Here is a 21,791-nt window from a genome sequence, read left to right as displayed (position 1 = left end):
CGAAAATTAAACAACTATTGTATATTATTGCTCTTCAATTAAACAAAAGTATTTCTTATCAGATTACTCGATTAATCGATGGAATAATCGGTAGAATACTCGATTACTAAAATAATCGATAGCTGCAGCCCTACAACTGATGGTACACGGTTTGTTGTTTGCTTAACAGCAGCATGTTCAAATTTAGCCCAACTTCCCAAAGAATCACAGTGTTGTATTTCCGGACCTGAATATTTACTGCCATAAGAGTTTTGACTGGAATGATTACGGCTATGTGTATTTAAGTGATTTATCCTGTTGGCAGAGGCATGATAGTTTGCATCGGGTTCTGGTCACTTGTAGGCTTCTGTAGTTACATTTGGCCAACAGGATTATTTCCATTTAGTTTGTCCTAAGGTTTCAGGCATGGTTTTGGAGCTTTGTTGTTGGTCAGTTTGTTTAACCATAGCTACCATTTGCTCCAAGCTGTGAAACATAGTTACAAGTACAGGATCAGAAATATCAATCAATCCTTCTGAGCATTATAGCCTTCATGAAGGTAGCATTTATTGCAGGACTGTACCCAAAATCTAGCAACTGAGTGGATCTGAATGTTATCACATGACCGTTTTTAACAAAGGCATGGGCTGCAGCAAAAATAGTTGGAATTAAATGTTTTAATGCAAACTTGGTCTAATTTTCCTCACTTGGTTTACCAGTGCACCAATATTGAATGATTTAGAGATTTTACTTTGTAGCTATTTGAGAGTACATGTGTGCATCCATATTTTTGTGTGTGCAGGAGATGTGTGAGTCAGGGAGGTGCAGAGTAGATGAATGGCTCCCTCTACAGGACCTGTTGCTGCCGGTTATCCTCAACAATAGGTAATCAAAGCACCCCTGTAATGTACATACCTATAGCCCAAGTGAGTGTTATACTGTTTGTGAACAAACCACAATGGAATACAGATTTGCATTGTGGTTTGGCTAACATCTGTGAAATTGAAAAGTTACTTTCTCTTAAACTTTGAAGATAAACTTTTCCTCTAAACCTTGAATCTGGCACAGACAAGATGCAAAAGCTCTGATGAGAGTTTTCATCCTCTTAGACTCGGTCCAATTACCATCAACATTACACTGTCTGCCAGTGAAAAAGATAACAGAAAGAAAATAACATCCTTGCTCAATCTCTACTTGGCTTCTGACGAGCAAAGTGGCTTTCCCCTTCATGTGTTTAATTCTTCTGAGAGAGTGGGATGCTGAAAAAATAAACCCCATGAGTGAAATACATGGCAAACGATAGATGGGAAGCGCTAGAGAGTGATAGTTAGATAGGCTTGTTATCAGCGTGTGAGCAGTTTTGGTTCTTTGTGCATGTCTACATCATTAACATTCTCCTGTATGTAACACTGTGTCTCTGCCATGCTTACCCATTCTGTTCGGCTGCTGAAGTCTCTTTTTTTGTTCTTGTGTATAAAAAAATGCAGCGAATGTGAGGGATGCTGTTATGAGACTTAAAATCAGTATCCACTTTAATGGCCAAGTAGGTGTGAACACATAAAAGGAATTTTTATCTGGCTTATTGTTGCTCTCTATGTACATACACAGAAATAGACATATGACTAAAACAAGGACAACAAAGCTGAACAAGGTAAACATAAACATTTTACTAATATCTACAGATATAAGGATGTCACATACATATGCATTCACATGTAGACTAAAAGCTCTATGAGGATTGTAACCAGTAGTACAATACTGCAATGCAAAAGTGCAAATGGTGCTGCAATAAAAAAAGAATTATTAATATAACTGGTTGCATATACAGTATATCTGAGGTAGGTGGATATGAAAGTATATACAGTGTATATTTGACAGATGGAAATTCCTCAAATACATACATTTTACAGAGGAGCACACACTCAGTTTATTATTTGTTTGAGATGAACAATAGACAGATATGACACACTCTCTGATACACTGACTACTGTATATCTCGCTAACACATACACAGCTAAGATGCGCGCATAATAACACACCCATATCACTCCAGTGACGCCTCAGATAAGCAGCTCATAAAATGAATTGCACACGATTCCATTTTTGAGTGATGTAGCTGCTGTTTTACGCACTTGTGTGCACCTAAAGTGCCTGAGTGTACAGTGCTATTTTACCCAAACGCATGTGTTCCTTTTATCTCTCTGAAAAATGGTGTTAAGGTTATATAATATAATGAAATGAAGCCTTTCCATTTTATTAGCTGACGCCAATAGTATATACTTGGTTACTACTTGATTTGTTACTACTTGATTTGTTACCGCTATAGATCAGTATTGACTAAATATCTTGTAAACAATCTTAGGAATAGTGATTCATGTCAGTTCATAACTGATTTCTTTTAGGTTTAGAGGGTATGATTCAAATTTTCTTTCATATTTTCATTATCTAACCACGATCTTCCTCGTTGTCAGTGTTTTGGTTTATTTTGTAAAAAGAAAAACATAAGTTTAATAAAGAGGTAAAAATGAAACACCAAAGTATGGTTTACATTTTGTACTACCTTGTCATTTGGAAGTGCCTTCATCATTTCAGGTCTTGTAAAAATAAATTTTATTTCGGTTTTATTTTCGGATATATTATAAACATCCTTATAATGTGCTTTAATTTGCTTATAGCACTGTATAAATATAGTTATAAGCACTCATTAATATTCTTAATGTTTTATAACAATAATTATAACAAGGGATGCACCGAACCCAGATTTTTGGGGTTCTGCCGAATACCGAACCTACTGGTTAAGATTCTGCCGAACCGAACCCTACTCCCATTCTTAACACAGTAAACACATTAAGGAAGTAAACAACGTCCACAGCAGTGCATTTTTCATTGTATTTTAACTGTAAAAAAGAATAGGCAACATTATGCCTGGCACACAAGTGGGAAAAACTATTTTTGATAAGGCCTATGTTTACCCTATCTCAAGATCCAACCAATATTCAAAATATTAGCCTTTTAGATTTATAATCCCATAAAGTAGGCTACCCCCACGCTCTATTCACATCGTAGGAAAGTACATCGCTATTGCCAGATTAGTGACCATTTTGTTTTGCAAACTCTAACCACTAACCAGTGTATGATGAAGACATGTTGGGTGGGTGCCGTTGCTAGGTTGCGACTGCATTCAGTCTAGCTCCAACCATGTCATTACGTCGACCACGTAACTCTACAAAGAGTAGTGAAGTAACAAGATAGTTCAGTCCAAGATGGCGGAGCTGCAGCTCTGTCATGGGTGCGTGTCAGTTTTGTTTGCAATGGAACGTTCTATTGAGTTTTGCCTCTTGTTACTTCTATACTCTTTGGCAAGAGCAGAAACTCAACACAACGTTTGTCTCTCTTTCTCGAGTTTCGCCTCTCGTTACTTCTCTTTGGTACTGTTCGGTTCGGTCGAAAAAAATTCTAACGTTCGGCAGTACCTGAACTCCGTCAAAAAGCCCAAAGTTCGGCCGAATTCCAAACTGAACTCTGGGTTCGGTGCATCCCTAATTATAACACATTATAGAGCATTTTATCAGGTCATCAAGGTCAAGTATACTCAATCAATACTTAATAATTGCTGGTCACCAACTGACATTATTTTGTCATAGTGTATTATAATTCTCATAGCAGTAATACATTATAATTGTTTTATAATGTATTATAATGTGATTATAAGTTAGTCTAAATATAATGTAATATTTTCCCCCCAAAACTCACTCTAAAGACTCAATTGATTTAAATTATAGATAATATCTGAAACAATTTCAACTTTACCTATAGCTGTATATTTTATTTTTATGTAAAAAAAATTGACAAAAGGCAAAAACCATGCACTGGTGTAAACACTTGGTTTCTTATCCTCTTTTTGCAACTCCCTTGACAATTAATCTAATTTGATGCAACACAATCTGATGGTACAAGTCCAACAGTGGATCTTTTCTTCAAGTTTACCGACTGTGTTACCCTTATTTAAAGTTGTAATAGTGTAGTGCAGTCCTGTTTGATTTTGCAACAGCTGTGATTACTGTGGTGTCAGCAAGTGTGGTTTAATTTAGCGAACACTCCATGTGCAGCTGCTTTTTCAGAAAGAAGAGCAACTTGTGTACAGCATCCAAACAAACTTTTGTTTAGTAAAAAGTTGGTTACTTTGCTGAGGAGTTGGAGGTGTGCAACGTGTCACCTGCAACTCTTCATCCTCCATCTCTTGTTCCTTTACTCCCAGAAATATTTAAAACTGATACGTTGTCAAAAAACGCACGAAACAAATGCATTTAGTTTCCTGTGGCTTCTTTACAGTAAAAGCCCATGTTTCACCATTGTAACATGTTTAATGTGAAGCAGGATGTTTGGTTTGCATCAGCAGTAACTTACTCAGCTCTGACTGTAAAGACAGGGAACAGTAAGCAATGAGGTAGGCCTGTAACAATTACTACATAATTGTCAATATTTTTACATAATCATGGCTTCTTTGCTTAACCATAATTAATTGCTAACATTAGCTAAGGTCCTAAGGTATGACTGTTGATGGTAATTGTTGATTTTGTTTGGATATGCCAAATTGTAATTATATAAGTGATTATTGGTCGGACTGTTGAGCTAAAGCTATGCTAGTTGTTGGCACTTGACCCTATGCATGTTACATTACAAACTAACCCTAACAAAAATGACATGAGTTAGATTTCTTTTTATTTTATTTTTTTATGGTAATAAAGAGGCATTTACTTCATAGGCTGTGTACTTGTGTTACTACCTTATCTCGGTCACATAACAGTGATATAACCAAAATATGTATCCTGGAATTCATTTAAAACTTTAATTTGTTTAAAAAAGTAATTTTGAACTTGACTGAAAGAGACAATTATATTGTTAATCGCAATTATTTCTGAGACAATTAATTGTGCAGCAAAATTTGGAATTGTTACAGCTCTACAATGAGGCTGATATCATTAAGATAAAATTGCGCTTAATCCCAGTGTGGGATTGGCAGACTCTACCACTAACAAATAAAACAGCTATATAGAGAGGTAATCCATACATGCATCCATCTATTAGCAATACCCAATTATTATTGAGGTTCGTGGGGGTAACTCAAGCTAATAGAGAGGTAATATCTTAATGTAAATACGTTAAATGAGTATTGCAGATAAGCAACATAACTTTAAGTATAAGTCAGTTGAGACGACCTAAAGTCATATTTCTGTAAATTTTCTGACACTCTTCTTTCCTCATCTCACTTTTATTCACTCAAGAACTGACAGTGTATTTGGGGGGAGGAGGATGTCGTGGCTTCTGCCTTCTTCTCATTATGCAGCTGAACTCAAAGAGCCAACTCATCCTGAGAGAGACCTCAGCATCGCCATCATCCTCCACCTCATCTTCTGTAGGTTCAGGATTATTTTCCCCTGCTGAATCGAACACATCTTTATAAGCTTTTGTTTTAATGGTATGCAAATTGCTCGTGTGTGTGTGTGTGTGTGTGTGTGTGTGTGTGTGTGTGTGTGTGTGTGTGTGTGTGTGTGTGTGTGTGTGTGTGTGTGTGTGTGTGTGCGTGCACTCTCTTTCTAGCTGCAGCCTCCTGCACGGCTGTAATGTCCACCAGTCTGGTGTCCAGTCTTTTGCTTTACAGACACCGCAAGGTACATGTATCATCTCTGTGTTGGCGTGTTTTCTGAGCAATTTACCCCTGGGTGCTGTCAGAATTAAAATCTTCGCCTCTAAGGATCCATCAATACTCCAAGAGGCTCATAAACAGAATTGTTTTTTGTGCTAGTTTATTAGAGTGTGACAGTGATTTTCTGAGTCATACCCACCAGTCGCTAACTAACACCACCAGATGGTTAATGCTCATGTCTCATTTTGGAACAAAACTCTGTCCTTTACCTCCACAGGGTGTGTGTGCTTCTGTCCTGTGTCGTGATGTGGCCTGGCTCACGGAGGAACTGTTGTTCAGGAACAAAGACGTTGGTTTTGGGGGAAGTTTGGAGGAGGTTGTCCACTATTCCCTCTCCCTGCTAGCCCCTCACCTCATCATAGCTGCAGTGCCGTCTAGGTTGGTTTTCTGAAAAACAAAGAACATTGATAAGCGCTGAACAGCAAACTTGTGTTGCTTATCAAAAATCCAATTTCCCATTCAGTGAAGCCTGTTTCTCCATTATTTGTCCATGTCTCCCTCCTCCTAGGAAAGACCCTTTTATTGTGCCCTGTCGTTCTCTTGCTGCCACTCTTCACCTCACCCTACAGGCACAGATTGTCACACACACCTTTATTTCAGAAGCTGTTGGTGGTGAGTGACTTTGCATGCAAGTATTTGTGTAGCTGACAAAACTTTTCCTTGAACACTTCAACCTAAATATCATCTTGAGACCCTATGTTCTACAGACGCCTTATTTTTTGTGGTACTAACTGTTGGCATGTTGCTATGGAAAATCTGTTTGAAACATGACATTTTTAAAAATACTTAGTATTCTGACTGTTTAAGGCATGCTAAGCATTGAACAGTGTCAGGGCACTGTACATGCAGCAGCTAATTTTGTATCCACTAAACATAAAAAGAAGGCTATGCTCTTCAGCTGGTTTCAACTGTTTCTTCTGTCAGTTCTTGTATGGTATTGTCCCCTGATCTCCAGTTGTGTCAATATGTGTGATGTGTAGATAGAGATGATAAATTAAATGCTCACCCTGTAATAAGTGAGTTAGGCAGGAAATTAGACAGCAGAATGATTTGAGACCATATTTGAACTGAAAGACTCAAGATTTACCCTAAACCAGGCCTTTAAATACTTTAACTATTCCAAAAAGACAGCAGGAATGTTAATTAGACTGTTTTAGTTTTAGCTAGGTGTACCTTAACTAAACCGGACACTGAGTGTAATTTGCCCTTAAGTCTCATTTTTAAAAGGCATCTTGATCTCAATTAGACATCCCTGTAAAAATAAAAAGCTTAACTAACTAAAATAAAGTCTCCTACTGGACAATTAACAGCTGCCCTGCTGAAGTGTCACTGAGCAAGACAAGACTTTATTAACCCTAACCTCAACCAAGGGTTTTTGTTGCTTAAACTTAATTATACCCTAACCAAAGTTTATTTACCATAGCCACAATCTTTCACTAGCCTTAACTACACTGTAGCTGCCAAGCGCAGATATTGCAGATAGCGAGAATTTTAAACATTAGTATCAAAAAGTAATCCAGGGTTTTTGCATGGCTCACGCGCCAGATGTCAGGCTTTGCTCTCACCTTCGACTCTATGTGCTGCAGTTGTCAAAATCCCTTTCAACAGGGAAACAACAAAATTTGAGCTAGCAAACTACATGTTGAAAATTTGGATCGTGCCTCAAAGCAGGCCTGCTTGGTTCTTTCGGTGAATGATTGTAAAGATTTAAGAAGAATATGTTTACGGCATTTACTATGTAACTGGGACGTTTTGGGGTCGATTGGCGGGATTGCTGTAGACAAAGTACACACAGTGAAACACAAGTAAGAGCAAATTACGTTTAACCATTTATCCAGCTAATTTATTATAGCTCCTGTTACTGTATTGTGTTAACAGTTAATTTAATATTAATACCGCAGCTTGTTCAGAACATACTGCGCCCAAGACAATTGTGATTGGTTTAAACTCAAAAACGTTTTTTTTTTTTTTTTTTTTTTTTTCTTTCTCATATCCTGGAATGAATGTGTGGAGGAGCTAGACCTTACTCGACAGCACTGTGGAGATATGTCTGCCGGCAATGCGAGACTACTGTAAAAACAGCAAGATGTGTATAAGTAATATATGGCAATCATCTAATGGCAGAAAGCCTACAAATAATGTGGTGTTTTGAATTACAGGAAGCTACTTTGCCTGCATGAGTCATTATTTCTGCATGACTTGTTTTGGTTGAATAGGAAGTAGAGCTGGTGGGCAGGGGGCTTTGAACTGCTGAAAGCCTGTTTTTTATAGATTACAACATGGATGCTAACCTTAGTCAGTAAAAATAGGTTAAATCCGCTATATTGAGGTCATATATTTTGTTGTGTAATATCCTGTAGTGGATAAGGTACTTAGATCTTTTATTTAAGTAAAAGTAGCAATACCACTGTGTAGAAATACTCTATTACAAGTAAAAGTTCTGCATTCAGAATTTTACATTTAAACATATTATATAATTGGACTATATTATATAATTAGTGATGCATTAATATGTTCAACTATTTAATGTTGCAGCTAGTAAAGGTGTCTAACTTTAATTACCTTATATTCTGCTTGTGATTTTTCCCTGGGGATCAATAAAGTCTTACCTTAACTTATAATACATCATTATTTATTGGTTGATTATATTTTGTATTGTTAATCTGAATCTGCAAACCAGTAACTACTTTATATATAAATGTACTGGATTAAAAAATACAATATTTCCCTCCAAGATGTAGTGACGGAGCAGTAAATGAAAAAAGTAAATTAGTACAGTAGTAGTACAGTGATTGAATAAATGTAGTTTAGTTACTTTCCACCATTCGTAATATTGTAGCAAATCTATGGACTAATCTAAGGACACTTAATCTCAAATCTCCTAAAGCATCCATAATGGTTTGTATTCAGTGTTTGTCGAGGTTTGATTTTGTGACAAAATCTGTGACTCGGTTTAGGGGCACAAACAATCTGGATGTCAAGACTTTCCCACCATCACATGAAAGCAGGATAATAAGGATAAAAAATATAAATAAAGAGATAGCCCTTATATAAATGGCGAAAATTCTCAACCCTGCTTATTTGCAAAATCTCAACTGATCCTTTAGCTAAAGACTTTGTCCGGTGTCCAACATATTTCAGCCAAACAACATTTCTTTGGGGCATTTTAGGCCTTTTATTACACAGAGGACAGCTGAATACATGAAAGGGGAGAGAGAGGGTGAATGACATGCAGCAAACGGCCGCAGGTCGGAGTCAAACCTGCGGCTGCTGCGTTGAGGAGTGAACCTCTATATATGGGCGCTCGCTCTACAACGTGAGCTACCCAGGCGCCCCAAATAATAACATTATAAAATATTTTGCTAAGATACAGACCAAAACCTGCTTATTGTTGGTAATACCAAACACTAGATTACTCCCAGTTTGTATAAGGAATTAGAGCCAATGATCAAATGTTTATGTGTGCGTTTGTTCTTAGCGTGTGCAGTGTCTGCCATGCTGTGCGAGGTGGTCGGCAGTGGTGTCAGCAACAGGGTGAGGAGTGACGGCGTGGATGGAGAGCAGGTCAACAGTGACATGGAGTTTGATGTGGTGCTCTGCCAGTCCGAGCTGACAGAGAGAGCCCTGCAGCTCTGCCATCTCCTGCCGCCGGGCTTCATGCCAGTGAGTATGGATTGATATTGTGCACACACACACAAACACACGTAGTGTGTCTCATTCAATGGAAGTTTAATGGAGCTGAACAGCCATTCATCCTCTGCTGCCTCTGTCTAAGGCAGAGAGGTGTGTGTGTGTGTGTGTGTGTGTGTGTGTGTGTGTGTGTGTGTGTGTGTGTGTGTTTTTCCATCAGACTGACTTAAAGGGCTCTGAGCCAGATATACTGTTCCTTTCTCTGTTTGCTCAGCTTTCATTTTGGCAGCTGCTCTTTCTTGTCTCTTCTGCTTGCAGCTCTGTTTCTCACCCCATTTCTCTCCAAAAGATATCGCTCCTGGTCTCATCTTCCTGCCGGCCATCTTTCATTCTCTTCCTCTGATCTCTGCTACATCTCTACTACACATCTCATGCTCTCTGTCAGCTGTCTCCCCCTCTAACCTTTTTTTCACATTATTTTCTCTCTCTGTCTTTCTTGCTCTCTTTCATGTTCTCTCTCTCTCTCTCTCTCTCTCTCTCTCTCTCTCTCTCTCTCTCTCTCTCCCTCTCCCCAGCCCTGTCAGTCGTCCCAGAGTTTCGCTCTGGATGCAGTTGACAGTCTGGTACGCTGTGGCATCCTGATCATGGAAGAAGTAAGATAAAGTTACACATTTCTAAAAGTTTTTATCTAAAACGTACGTAATTTAATGCTTTGCTGTTTTGTAAAATACAGTACCTCCAGTTAATTTCTTTATTAAAAAAACCTAAAAGGATCTTTGTGCCATTTTCTCTGCAAATCCCTTTTTTCAAGTTAGGAGAATAACGGAAACACAATAAAAAGAACAAACAGGATTAATAAAACAGAAACCCACCATCAACTGACAATAATGCAAGCTTAGTGAAATCAATCACAGGCAGGCAGAACAGTTTATTGTGTAATGTCAGGTGTCAGACTTGATATTTTATTTTGTAACGAAACTTGTTACATTAAACACAATGTGCATATATGACTCGAACACTCAGGGCTCTATCTTGCACTCGGCGCAATTGACTTTGTACACCGACGCATGTATCCTTCCTATTTTGCACCCGATGCACAGTGGGCTTTTCCCTCCACAGACGCACGTCGGTAAAATAGGGAATGTATTTGCGCTCCCGGGGGCGGTTCAGCGAAAAGAGGAGGCGTGTTCAGGCGCAAACATTCCCATTCCCCGTGCTATTTTGCAGTTTCAGAAAACAATTCCGCCACAGACCAGGAAAAACCTGGTCTAAAGTCAGTGGCGCGTTATTCAGATGCTATTTTAGGGGCGCATGCTTGGCCATAATGTAGTGTGTGCACTAACGCGTATACACTTTGCTTTTCTCATCTACACGGACACAGCAGTCCACATTTTTGCAAACCATACATAAATACAAGGAAAAATATTACTGAAAATGCGCTTCAGGTGTTTGGATAGATCAGCAGGCACTTTACAGTACAGTCCTCAAAAAGTCACAGCATTCTTTGTGGCTTTTGTTTTACACATTTCCATCATGGATGTGTTGATGACATAAACGAGGAAATATTAGAGGACTTAAGGAGACGTGATGTTGAACTACGGCGGGATTGGACACTCCAGCGGGATCTTGTCCAGGAGTAATGCGCGATGCGCTCCTGGTGGAGTGGGTGGACGGAGATAGAGTGGGGGGAGGAGGAAGGGGCACAACCGGAGCAGGTGGTTTGTTTGGAGGCCCACGCTCCATGGCTGCAGCAACCTCTCCAGATTTGAGGAGATGCGCCCAAGAGGCCGCAGCAACATCGCCACCCGGTCAAGACGGACATTTATTACTTTGCCGCATCCCAGACAGCTCCCGCTGGTGTGCGCCAGGCAAATCCGCCGTCATAATAGCAATCCGCCATGGAACAAGCGCGCCTGCCCTTAAAGGGAATGTGAGATGATGCTCTGATTGGTTTATTGCACATTACGCCCAAACCACACCTAGCTACTTCAGACCAACCCATTTTAGATTTGCGTCGGGCGCAAGACTCATTCATCCCGCCGGTAGAATAGCAACAGCGCCCGAGATCCGCCCACAAAAGCTACTTGCGTTTCACGTTTGATACTTGCGTTTCAGATCATTAAAATAGGGCCCTCAGTATTTGAAGTTGGTCACAGACAGAAAAAGTTGAAATCTGACATGCTGCTGTCTGTTTTACCCTCCGTTCTTTGTAGATTCCCAGAGACGTTCCCATCTGTGATTTCTGGAAGAAAGAGGGTGCTCTGTCCTGGACCACCACTGATGACCCTTATCACAGCGACTCTGACTGTGACATGGAGGAGCAGGACCTGCGTTCCTACAAGGTACAGAATAGCACTGCCGGGCCCTTTTGTGTCTTCACATGCCTTAGAGACGCACCCAAGGTTATATGAAAGGAAAAAAAATCCCATGATGCCCAACCTACAAAAGATGACTTGCCTACAGGGCAAGTACAAAAAACAATGCCACATGAAATAGAACTTTGAATAAATCTCCATTACAAAAGCACCTACACAGTTGAGTCACATAACTTGAATGCCAATTAATAGTATGTGTCATCTTTAAAAGAAGCGTGACTGTCATGACTGTTAATGTGACCAAACCGCAAAAGTTCAAAGTGCAAGTGCGTCGGTCTTAAACACTGCAAAATGACTTTGAAGAGCCTCGAGTCTGTATATGTGAAACTGAAACTGCATGAAGGGAGCGAAAACAATCAAAGCACAGTGACATGGGAAGACATACACAGCTTTCTTTTTTCAAACAAACCATTTTTATTTATTTTTAAACAAAATGCAAAACATACAGTTTACAAAATAAACACCTCTCCTCTCCCATCATGACCCCACTCATTCGTCATCACCACACATGCAGTAGGCCTCGGTTGTCAACTTAGGTACACTTACTTAGACTTAGAGTTTTGTATGCTGCTTTTGTACTTCACCTTTACCCAACTGTGGTTGGAAATGCACGCCATCATCTTCCTTGCTTTCTTGGGATACACAATGTTTTTATCAGAAAATGTAAGGAACACTGTAACTGGCTACAACCAGCTATACAGAATACATCCAAATAAGTTCTTATGCCTACCTGTGCCGCAAGGAAGTTGACTTACTAGCCCAGTAAAACCACTACCACCTCCACAATGGTATAAAATCCTCTCTCTGACTCTAATCTTTTAACTTTCCATCCAATGGTGCCTCTGCTCCGCTGCTCTCACCTCAGGTGCTAAACGAGGACAGAAAACACCTCCATACCTCCCTGACCACCTCCTCTCCTGCCTGTTATCAGTTAGCTTCGGGTCTCACAAAGCTCGCTGCTAGTAATCCAAGTTAAATTGCTATAATAACTCATTCTCAAGGAGAAGCCTGATCTCATGTGGGCTCAAAGTTTAGAGATGCCCCCAAAAAAAAAAAAAAGCTTTATTTTGTTCACTGTAAATATAGAACTTTGTTTTTCCAAAGGCAATTACATTTTATATTAGTTGTTGTATGTAAGCTGAGGCGCAATATATTCCCTCAGGTGGCAAGGATGTATATGGTTGTATACATAATCTAAAATTTTAATGTATGACCTGCTTTGTATTTACTTATGGGTCAACATATACACTGATATAAATCTATCTGATGAGCTAATATCGGCCTATATATTAGTGTCTATCTTTAATTGCTACCATATTCTTTTGGGGCCACACATAAATATTATGCTGCGTGTCCACTTGTAGTAATTGAGTAATTTTTTGCCCAGCAGCCTCTCTGGCCTAATGTGTTTTTACTCCTCAGAACAGCAGTTATTAGTTAAGTATTGTATGACTGCTCTCTTTTTTCCTCACTGCCATGCTAATTTTAAAGTTATACTGTGTATTGAAGCTTTTAAGTGCTGCACATTAACATCATGATTGTTTAAACACTGAGTGAATTAGCCTAATTGACTAAATGGCAACTGCTTGTTGAAAAATTTGACGAGCTCCATTCAAAATGTTGCGCTGAATAAAATATATCATTTTGGTATGATATCTGGATTTATTGTAATTTTAAGGACAAAATGAGGAACAAATACAAAACAGTCTGATAAGTTAAGAAACCCAAAATACTGTAGCTGTGGCCGCCTGACCAGTATGCTGTACTGGTCAGAGCATCAATCTTTTGAGAGACTTAACATTTCATAATGGTTTTGTATGGCTCTGTAATGACCAAGGAATACCAGGCAATTTTACAGAATCAGCTACACTCTACAATATAAATTCCACCCCCATATATTTCCATATTACATGATTATAATGGCCCTGTACACTGGTTTTAAAGGGAAATAATGAACCACCAATTTTATGGCCTCCCAAATTACCAGATGAAACCATGAATAAAATGTTTTTTTCTGAGTTTGGTGCTTGAAGAATATGACTGGCCTGCACAGAGCCCTGACCTTAACCCTATCGAACACCTTTGGAAAGACTTTAAACCTCAAATCTGAGCCAGTCTTATTACCCACCATCATTGCCCGACCTCACAAATGCTCTTGTGGGCTGAATGGTCACAAATCCCTGCAGCCAGGTTTCAAAATCTTGGTGAAAGCCTCCCTAGAAGAGTGGAGGCTGTTATAGCAGAATATTAAAGTCCATGGTTTTGGAATGACATGTTCAACAATCACATATGGGTATAATGTTGAGGTGTCCACATACTTTTGGCCATGTGGTGTACATAGATTTTACTTTTCGTACTTGACAGCTTTCTGATGAGAACTGGTGCCAAATTCAATTTATTCATCCATAAAATCCTGGAAATTACAGTTCTCCCAGCCTAATAAACCAACACAGATTACAGGACATTGGAAACAAATACCCATGAAATAAATTCATGGATAAAAACAACACAAAACTGTATTCTAACAATAAAAACTTGTTGAGGTGGGGGTTGTTAAAGGACCATTCCAAACAACAGCATACATGCGTAATTATGTCCTCATACATTTCTGGTTGTACTATTGTATCCCTGTGGTATAAAAAAGGTAAATTAAGGAAATAAAACAAGGAAAAATGCTCTGAAGGGCTTCTGAAAATGTGAGGTGAGTCTATTGGGACTCTCCTTCTACTAATAAAAACTTGAATGTTTTACTGCATGAAAAACAAACCGACTTTACAGCGCCAAGATTTGAACCAAGGACACCCACAGGCGACAGACCAACTGACAGCGACTTCTCACTATATGCTCATTGTAGCGGAAAATACTCTTTCATTCCTGCTCTCCCCCTCCATCCTCATTTTGCTATTTCTGACCACTCCTGCTTCCGTCTCTGTCTACTTTTCTAGATAAGCCAGCCGAGACAGTGTCCAGACATGCTCTTCTTCCTCTGCAGTATGCTAGCTGGTCATTTGAGGGCTCTGTGCTGGACGACTACCGGACTGGAACTTCTACACACACCTCTGCCAGGTATGTCCATTGTATGTTTAAGGCACAGTGTTCATCTCTGACTGGTGTCAGGGGGAGTAACCGGTTAAAACATGTTTTTGTTGCAACTTGGTGAGACTTTTATATTGTCCCTTAAAAAGTATTTCACCACATTTTTGTAAAGCAAAGGACCAAATTAGCTCATACATTAATTCCAGATTTAAGTAAAAATGATTGTCAATGGTGTTCTTCATGTCACTGATATTTATGTTTCACCCTAAGCCATTTGCACTGAGCCACCAGTCATAAATATACATTATGATACCATGCCACTAAACCATGAAAAATGTGTGTGTGTGTGTGTGTGTGTGTGTGTATATGTATGTATATGCATATGTATATGTGTGTATATATATATATATATATATATATATATATATATATATATATATATATATATATATATATATATATATATATATATATATATATCTTAGCAGACTGTCCCAACTTTGCTCTGAGTAGACTAATTGCCTCTATTTCCATGTGTTCTGCTGCAGAGGCAGATTTCGTGGCTCAGATACACTCCCATCTGTGTGACACAGCAAATAAGAAGAAACGGCACTATGGTAAGGTTAACCTGATATCCTCTCCCAAACACACACAAAGATCTTCCATTTCTTTGAGTCTTAACTTAAAACACTAAAAGCTTGTTACCTTGCCTCCTTGCCTTTATCAAAAGATTCAGGGTGTGCTGTACCAAGTCACCCCCCATCAGAAAAAAAACGTGTATAAGACAATCACAAACTACCCAAATGACACCCTTCAATAATGCACTGTATATTAGGGCTGGGACAGTATGGATTTTTTCTTACCGCGCTTGAAAAGCAAGAAATTCCCACAGTATCGCAGTATACCGCAACCCCCTTACGAGAGTAGCCTAAGTTGGTGAGAATGGCAGGGTGCCTTAAGTCAGTGCCCGTGTGGTCGCGCAAGGAGAGCGAGCGGTAACGGAGAGTAGTGATGTGTGATACCACTTACTTCCTATTCGATCCAATACCAAGTAATACCCAGGCTGGTATTGCCGATACCAATACCAATACTTTTTACGTGTTTTATTTGTAGTGTGATGTGACAACTAGTTTAAAGTTAAAAAGTAGGCTGTAGGCTTACCAATTCCAAATTATAGCTACATAATGACAAGACAATAAACTACTCTCATATTATTTAATTATAAAGAAAATCTCAGAGAGAGCACTGATCTCGGGAAAGCTACTCATTGTTTCATTAGGATAGCTTACTTCATGTTTCACTAGTATTTTCTATTTGAACAAACTGCTTTCTGTTAGCTTGTTGTAAGAATGCTGGGATTCCGGGGGAACTCTTGAACATTAAAAAACTAAAGCCTTAACAGACGTGAATAACTTTCCCACAGTCAGTGATAACGCGACTATCACGCTATCTCCCTGTACCTGGATAACTTCTGCCGCTGCTGCCAAATGACTCGCTGTCTTGCCCTAGCACCTTGCGTCTTCTCGCCCTGGACCTCCTCATCAGACCACCGCTTCATTATATCATCATATTCACTCTTATGACTTAACCTCAGATGTTTAGCGAGGTTTGTAGTGTTACCACTGTATTTCACTGTCTTTCCACACACATCACACACAGCGTCACTGCTGTCTTTACAGCTAAAATACAGCCAGACATGACTTTTGCTGCAGCGACCGGCTCCGTCACAGAGCCGCAGTGCACACACAACTGACCGGCGGAAGGAGAAGTAGTTCCTTTCCCTAACCGGATATAATTAGACTTTTCTGTTTACTTATAATAATAATAATTTACTTAAGTTACTTATGATAACATAAACACTCACTCCAAATTACTGAGTTTAACTAATCGATCTTTTTATATGAGAATCGATACTAGAGCAGGAGACGTTGGGATCGTAAATATCGATACTTTAGTATCAAGCCGCACATCACTAACGGAGAGTAGCGTATGAGTGCCGCTGTGAAGAAAAGAGAGAGGGAAAAGAGCTAGCAAAGATTATGTAAAGTACGTTAAAAGTGAACAATAAAACAACAAGCTAGAACTTCTCAAGACACTGTGGCTTTTTCTACCCCCGAAAAACATCGGCTTAAACCTTACAACATGTGGCAGCCCGAGTGCAGCCCGTCTAGCCACTGAGCCGACAGAGAGCAGAGAGGGCAACTCGGCAGTCTCGGCAACTTGTTGCTCTCTCTACCAATATGAGCCGTTCTGTGTTAAGGTACGAAACGTGCATGCAGTCTGAAATTCAACCGTGCCGTTTTATCGGGATAAAGCTATAAACAAAAGGAAACTCCGTTAGCTGCTAGGCTAATGTGCAATGGTAAACACTGCAGCTGTAACGTTAATGCGTCTACCTCAGCTGAGAACCGAGAAATGTCTCCGATACAAGACATTACACAGGTACTCTGGCATATAGGCCTGATAGTCAACACGAATGGAATGTTATTATGTGTCATGGAACATTGCGCTCCCCAACTCTCGAAAGGTCGGATTTGCTCCATCTTTTTATGAGGTTTTGTTTAAAAAACCTTGAATCCGTGTAAGACACAATGTCATCAGACACAGTCCATGTCATTAGAATCAATGAATACATGTCATTAGACACAACGTGCACACATGTGCAGGCCACAATTTTTTGTGATGACGAGCTAAGACCCGCGGTAACCGTCCCAGCCCTACTGTATATACAATCCCAACAGTCCCACTGGTAATGGCGTTGTTCTGTTATCCAGACCGGGTTTTTCTATATTGGATATCTGTCTGTTCTTTTGATTCATGTGTGCCTTTGTGCCGTATCTAACAGAGAGCTGCTCAGAGGAGGCTGCACGCACAGCGGTTAGATCTCTAATAGACCTGGGGGTGAGTGACAGCCTCAACAGTACGTGTGTGTGTGTGTGTGTGTGTGTGTGTGTGTGTGTGTGTGTGTGTGTGTGTGTGTGTGTGTGTGTGTGTGTGTGTGTGTGTGTGTGTGTGTGTGTGTGTGTGTGTGTGTGTGTGTGTGTGTGTGTGTGTGTGTGTGTGTGTGTGTGTGTGTGTGTGTGTGTGTGTTTCTAAATCTGTCTGTGTGCGGAAAATTACAACTCGACTCAAGATTGAAAGTTTAGGCCCCGTCCAACTCCCTAATAGTAGGTGAAAATAAGAAAAAAGTGTTGCACTCTCTGGCTTCATATCTCTATTTATTCTGACGACGTTTCGGCCGTCATCAATGATTTTTGATTTGAAAAAGGCCTGAAGGCCGAAACGTCGTCAGAATAAATAGAGATGTACATATGAAGGAAAAGTGTGCAATTTTCAAGTTTACCTCCAGTGATCAGCACCTCACGACAACCCTTGGTGTGCGTGTTATATGTTCCCAGGTGAGCCTTAATCCAACCCAAATGCCAAAATCGACAATAATCAATCAATTGCTGGCAGAGTTTTTCAACAATATTCTTGAGCTTCAAGCTCAGCATAAACTTTTTTTGATGCAACAAGAGAGAAAGTGAGCCTGACTCGAGCCAGCCATATCCATATCATCCATGTCATGTTTGAGGCAGAAAAGTTGATCTTTAAAAAGACACTAGTGATTTTTTAATTAGAAATTGGAAAAGGGTAGCACTTCGTTTTAGTCTGTTGTTGCCAAAGTGATACACATTTCACATTTTGGTCTTTAAAAAGAAAAATACTTATACCTATAATCCTACTATTGTCGTCTATATCTATATAAAGTACATTTACCACTATTATGTTTCAAACTATGATGGATGTAAATGTAAACATGTATAAATCATCACTGCTATCAGTGGTGTACATAAGTAAAATTTTGACATACATGTACTTAACTTTAGTGCTTTCATTTCATGCTACGTTTTACTCCGTGTCTATATAGCCGCAGAGCAGCATGTTAGCAGAGCAACAGCTTCAGTTCTCCGTCTGTCTCTACACAGGATGAGTTCAGGCACAGCATTGAGTGTAGGTCACCTGTGTGTTGGCAGCGCTTCAGAGCCTAACACATAATCACTGTCGTTAGCCATTGGACTTTTTATTTTACTACATTTATACGATAGCTGTAGTTAATTGGCAGAAAATTATTTTACACATATAAGATATAACCTGACTCCGCCAAATGGATTGCTTCACATTTGCTCGGCATATCCATCTGGGAACTTTCCGTTGAAGAACTTTTGGGAAGGGGCGAAAATACTGGCTAGCTGATTGGATAAACCATCTGTCTATCACCATGTTGGTGATAGACGGGCCAAATCAACCAATCAGATCAAACTCTACGCTCATCGCATCCGTGGAAGCTGCCATGTTGTTTAGACTGAACAGTTGCTTCTCCTTGCGTCACACCTAAACCCGCCTCAAAACCAACGCTATATAATATATAATACGTATTCATATATGCTCAGCTTGTAAAATAAGATGTGTTATAAATTAAATGACCCAGCAGATAAAATATGCTAATAAGGTGCTGGTAGGTGTATTTTTAACTTTTGGTCAGAGCTAGGCTAGCTGTTTCCCCCTTGTTCCAGTCTTTATGCTAAGCTAATGGCATGCTGGCTGCACATGAGCATGGTATTGATCTTTTAACTCTCGGCAAGAAAGCAAATAAATTCTCCCCAAATACTGAACTATTCCTCTAGTATATAAGTACATTATGCTGATAATATTTCAGTGCTGATTAAGATTTTGATTGCAGGGAAACTGTGAAGTGACATATTTCCCTTTTTCTTCCTACACTCCACTCAGTCACAAAGCCCAGATAAAGGCATTATGTTTGTTGATGGATTATCAAGCTGCACAATTTTCAAGTCTGGGGTTATTGTTTTTCATGCAGTGCAAGAAGGAAAGCGAATGGTTTATATGAGCGTCTGTTATCTCCATCTGCACTGACTCTGCAAACGACAGCGATGAATAATAAAAAGGAGCCGGCATTCTATCTGATTAACACCAACTTCAATCTATGAACTGAATAGAAATGCCAGTTCTAGTCTTAAAAATGGAGAAAAACAGCAGCTCACTCATAACTCCGATGCAGCCTTTTTATCCATAGATATATTATATGTTTCTGCACAAATCTCCACTCTCATAATTTACCACTCAGTAAAGTAGATAGTGTCTGTATCAATCAGTCTTCTCTATCAGTCGGTGGGTTGGGAATCACTGCCTTTTAAAAATAGAGCATCATTGACCTATATATCTGCAAAGATCTCATGAGGGCATATTCATTTTCTTATCAAGGTTATCAGTCGTTATCACACTAACGGCTAACTCTGCTCTGATGTCAAGACAGCTCGATTTCTAAGATCTACAGGTCAAATCAAAGGGGAAATGTGCGCCTAGTGTTTATACAACTGTAAAACGAAAAAGAAAGGACAGTGCTATCTGAAGTTTGACTCTCCCATTTCGCTTCATTATTTTTTCATTTTATTAGTGAATAAGGTGGTTCTTTTATTTATGTAACATATGTTTTTTTTCTTTTTTGAAGGTCTTGTTTTTATCTCTGTTATTACTTTTTTATGTCGGCCTTGTGCAAAAAGCAGACTACTAAAGATAAGAAAAGCTCCGTGCTCGCAGTGTTCAAATAAAGGGTACTAAATAAAAAGCATTGTGGTTGAGAATGCCCTGACAGCGCTGTGTTTATGTTGGCTTCAGGTCCTTTCGGAGGAGTGTCAGAAAGGAGGCGTCTTCCTGGGTGTCAGCCCTTTGTTCCAGTTGTCGGAAAACAGGCAGAAACTGCATCGCTTCATCTCCCAGTACCTCTACAATTAATGTGTTTAACTGTGCAGCGTGACTCAAGGCCCTGGCACGGCTTTGTTGTATTGCAGATTCTGACCTCATCCTCGGTTAGTGTTAGAGAAGCTTTTGTACGGTGTTAAAAAAGATGCATGCTGAGCCGGGATGTTCAAGCCTTTAGGTTAATTGCATTTAGATTTTTCAGTGATGAGACATTGATTTCAAGTTTGTCTTCAGTAATAGCATTAGCATAAAACCACAGGAGACGAGGATTATGGAGTCCCAGCAATCAGCTGTGAGGACTCTGCTCGGTGCAGCTCGGGTTTCGACCATGTTTATGTTGTAATGAAGGCCGTGCAAGTTTTGTTTGTAAAGTGAACATTAAGTCGAGCTATTTATTTTCACAAGTTGATCAGTTAACTAATGTTCAGATTGACAATAAACAAATGTGCTTCTTTCATCAACTTCGACACACTCTGTTGGTACAGTCAGGAGTCAGCGCGGCTGTTTTTGTCCTTTTAACTGGATCATAAACCAAAGCTGCAGATCAGCTCTCGTCGACCGTGAAACCATACTGCCACCCGGTGGGTGGCCGAGGGTTAAAGCCCCAATACTTTTCACACATGCATCACAATAGCTGGATCTTAAATTCAGCATAGTCAAAATAGTCAATGTATGAATAAAAAAAAAAAATCCTTGATTTTTGAGTGTGCTGTTGTCACACAAACACACTGCACAAAGGAAACTGAGGAGCTGCTCACAGCTTGAAAAAACTCAAAACTAATTTTGGATGAGGGTGAAACGGTTTTGAATCCATTAGTTTCACACTTTTAATTTTAAGTGACTCAATGGTCAAAAATAATTACCAGGTACAAAAAGTCACGTCATCACACTACTGCCAAATGCAAAATGGGTCCATCCAGTCCGGGTTTCTCTAAAGCGGTTTCTGTCAGTGAAAAAAGAATTTTCTCCCAGGCATTGTAACGGACACATTTTGAAGACCGCAGCATTTTTATTTGATTAATTTCCTCCCTTTTACGAAAAATCTGCAGACTTTTAATGAGAAAGTGGTTGTTTAAATCCTCTGTTTTATAAAAATGTATTTTTTTAACCTAAAAAAAAAAAAGATTCATGAGGTTCAGTTTCTGCTCTATAGCAAGAGTGGATGGCTGCTGATCGAGGGATATTTTCACTTTGATTGATGACTCAATAAGTGAGGTCAAGCTGCAAACGGCACGTTGAGTCACGTAATGATATGGTTTCATGTAGTAAAAATACCATGTTCTCCTCCCTCACAATTACTG

General features: G+C 39.4%; 1 protein-coding gene across 9 annotated transcripts in view; it reads left to right on the top strand.

The window, feature by feature from the left end:
* Positions 1–20,951, top strand: part of gpat2 (glycerol-3-phosphate acyltransferase 2, mitochondrial) — a 143,890-nt gene extending 122,939 nt beyond the window's left edge. For all 9 annotated transcript variants that reach the window (XM_028578458.1, XM_028578451.1, XM_028578455.1 and 6 more), the window contains 12 exons: positions 782–864; positions 5,265–5,395; positions 5,581–5,651; positions 5,904–6,064; positions 6,195–6,298; positions 9,165–9,349; positions 9,892–9,969; positions 11,530–11,658; positions 14,637–14,757; positions 15,276–15,344; positions 17,573–17,628; positions 20,407–20,951. In XM_028578458.1, coding sequence (XP_028434259.1) covers positions 782–864; positions 5,265–5,395; positions 5,581–5,651; positions 5,904–6,064; positions 6,195–6,298; positions 9,165–9,349; positions 9,892–9,969; positions 11,530–11,658; positions 14,637–14,757; positions 15,276–15,344; positions 17,573–17,628; positions 20,407–20,523 — 1,305 coding nt within the window. In that variant the 3' untranslated portion in view covers positions 20,524–20,951. The remainder of the gene's footprint in view (positions 1–781; positions 865–5,264; positions 5,396–5,580; positions 5,652–5,903; positions 6,065–6,194; positions 6,299–9,164; positions 9,350–9,891; positions 9,970–11,529; positions 11,659–14,636; positions 14,758–15,275; positions 15,345–17,572; positions 17,629–20,406) is intronic.
* Positions 20,952–21,791: the final 840 nt, after the last annotated feature.

This window comes from Perca flavescens, chromosome 5 (genome assembly GCF_004354835.1).
Source record: "Perca flavescens isolate YP-PL-M2 chromosome 5, PFLA_1.0, whole genome shotgun sequence".
Lineage (NCBI taxonomy): Eukaryota > Metazoa > Chordata > Actinopteri > Perciformes > Percidae > Perca > Perca flavescens.
Note: the sequence above shows the minus strand (reverse complement) of the source record. Positions and strands in the feature narration are given on the sequence as shown.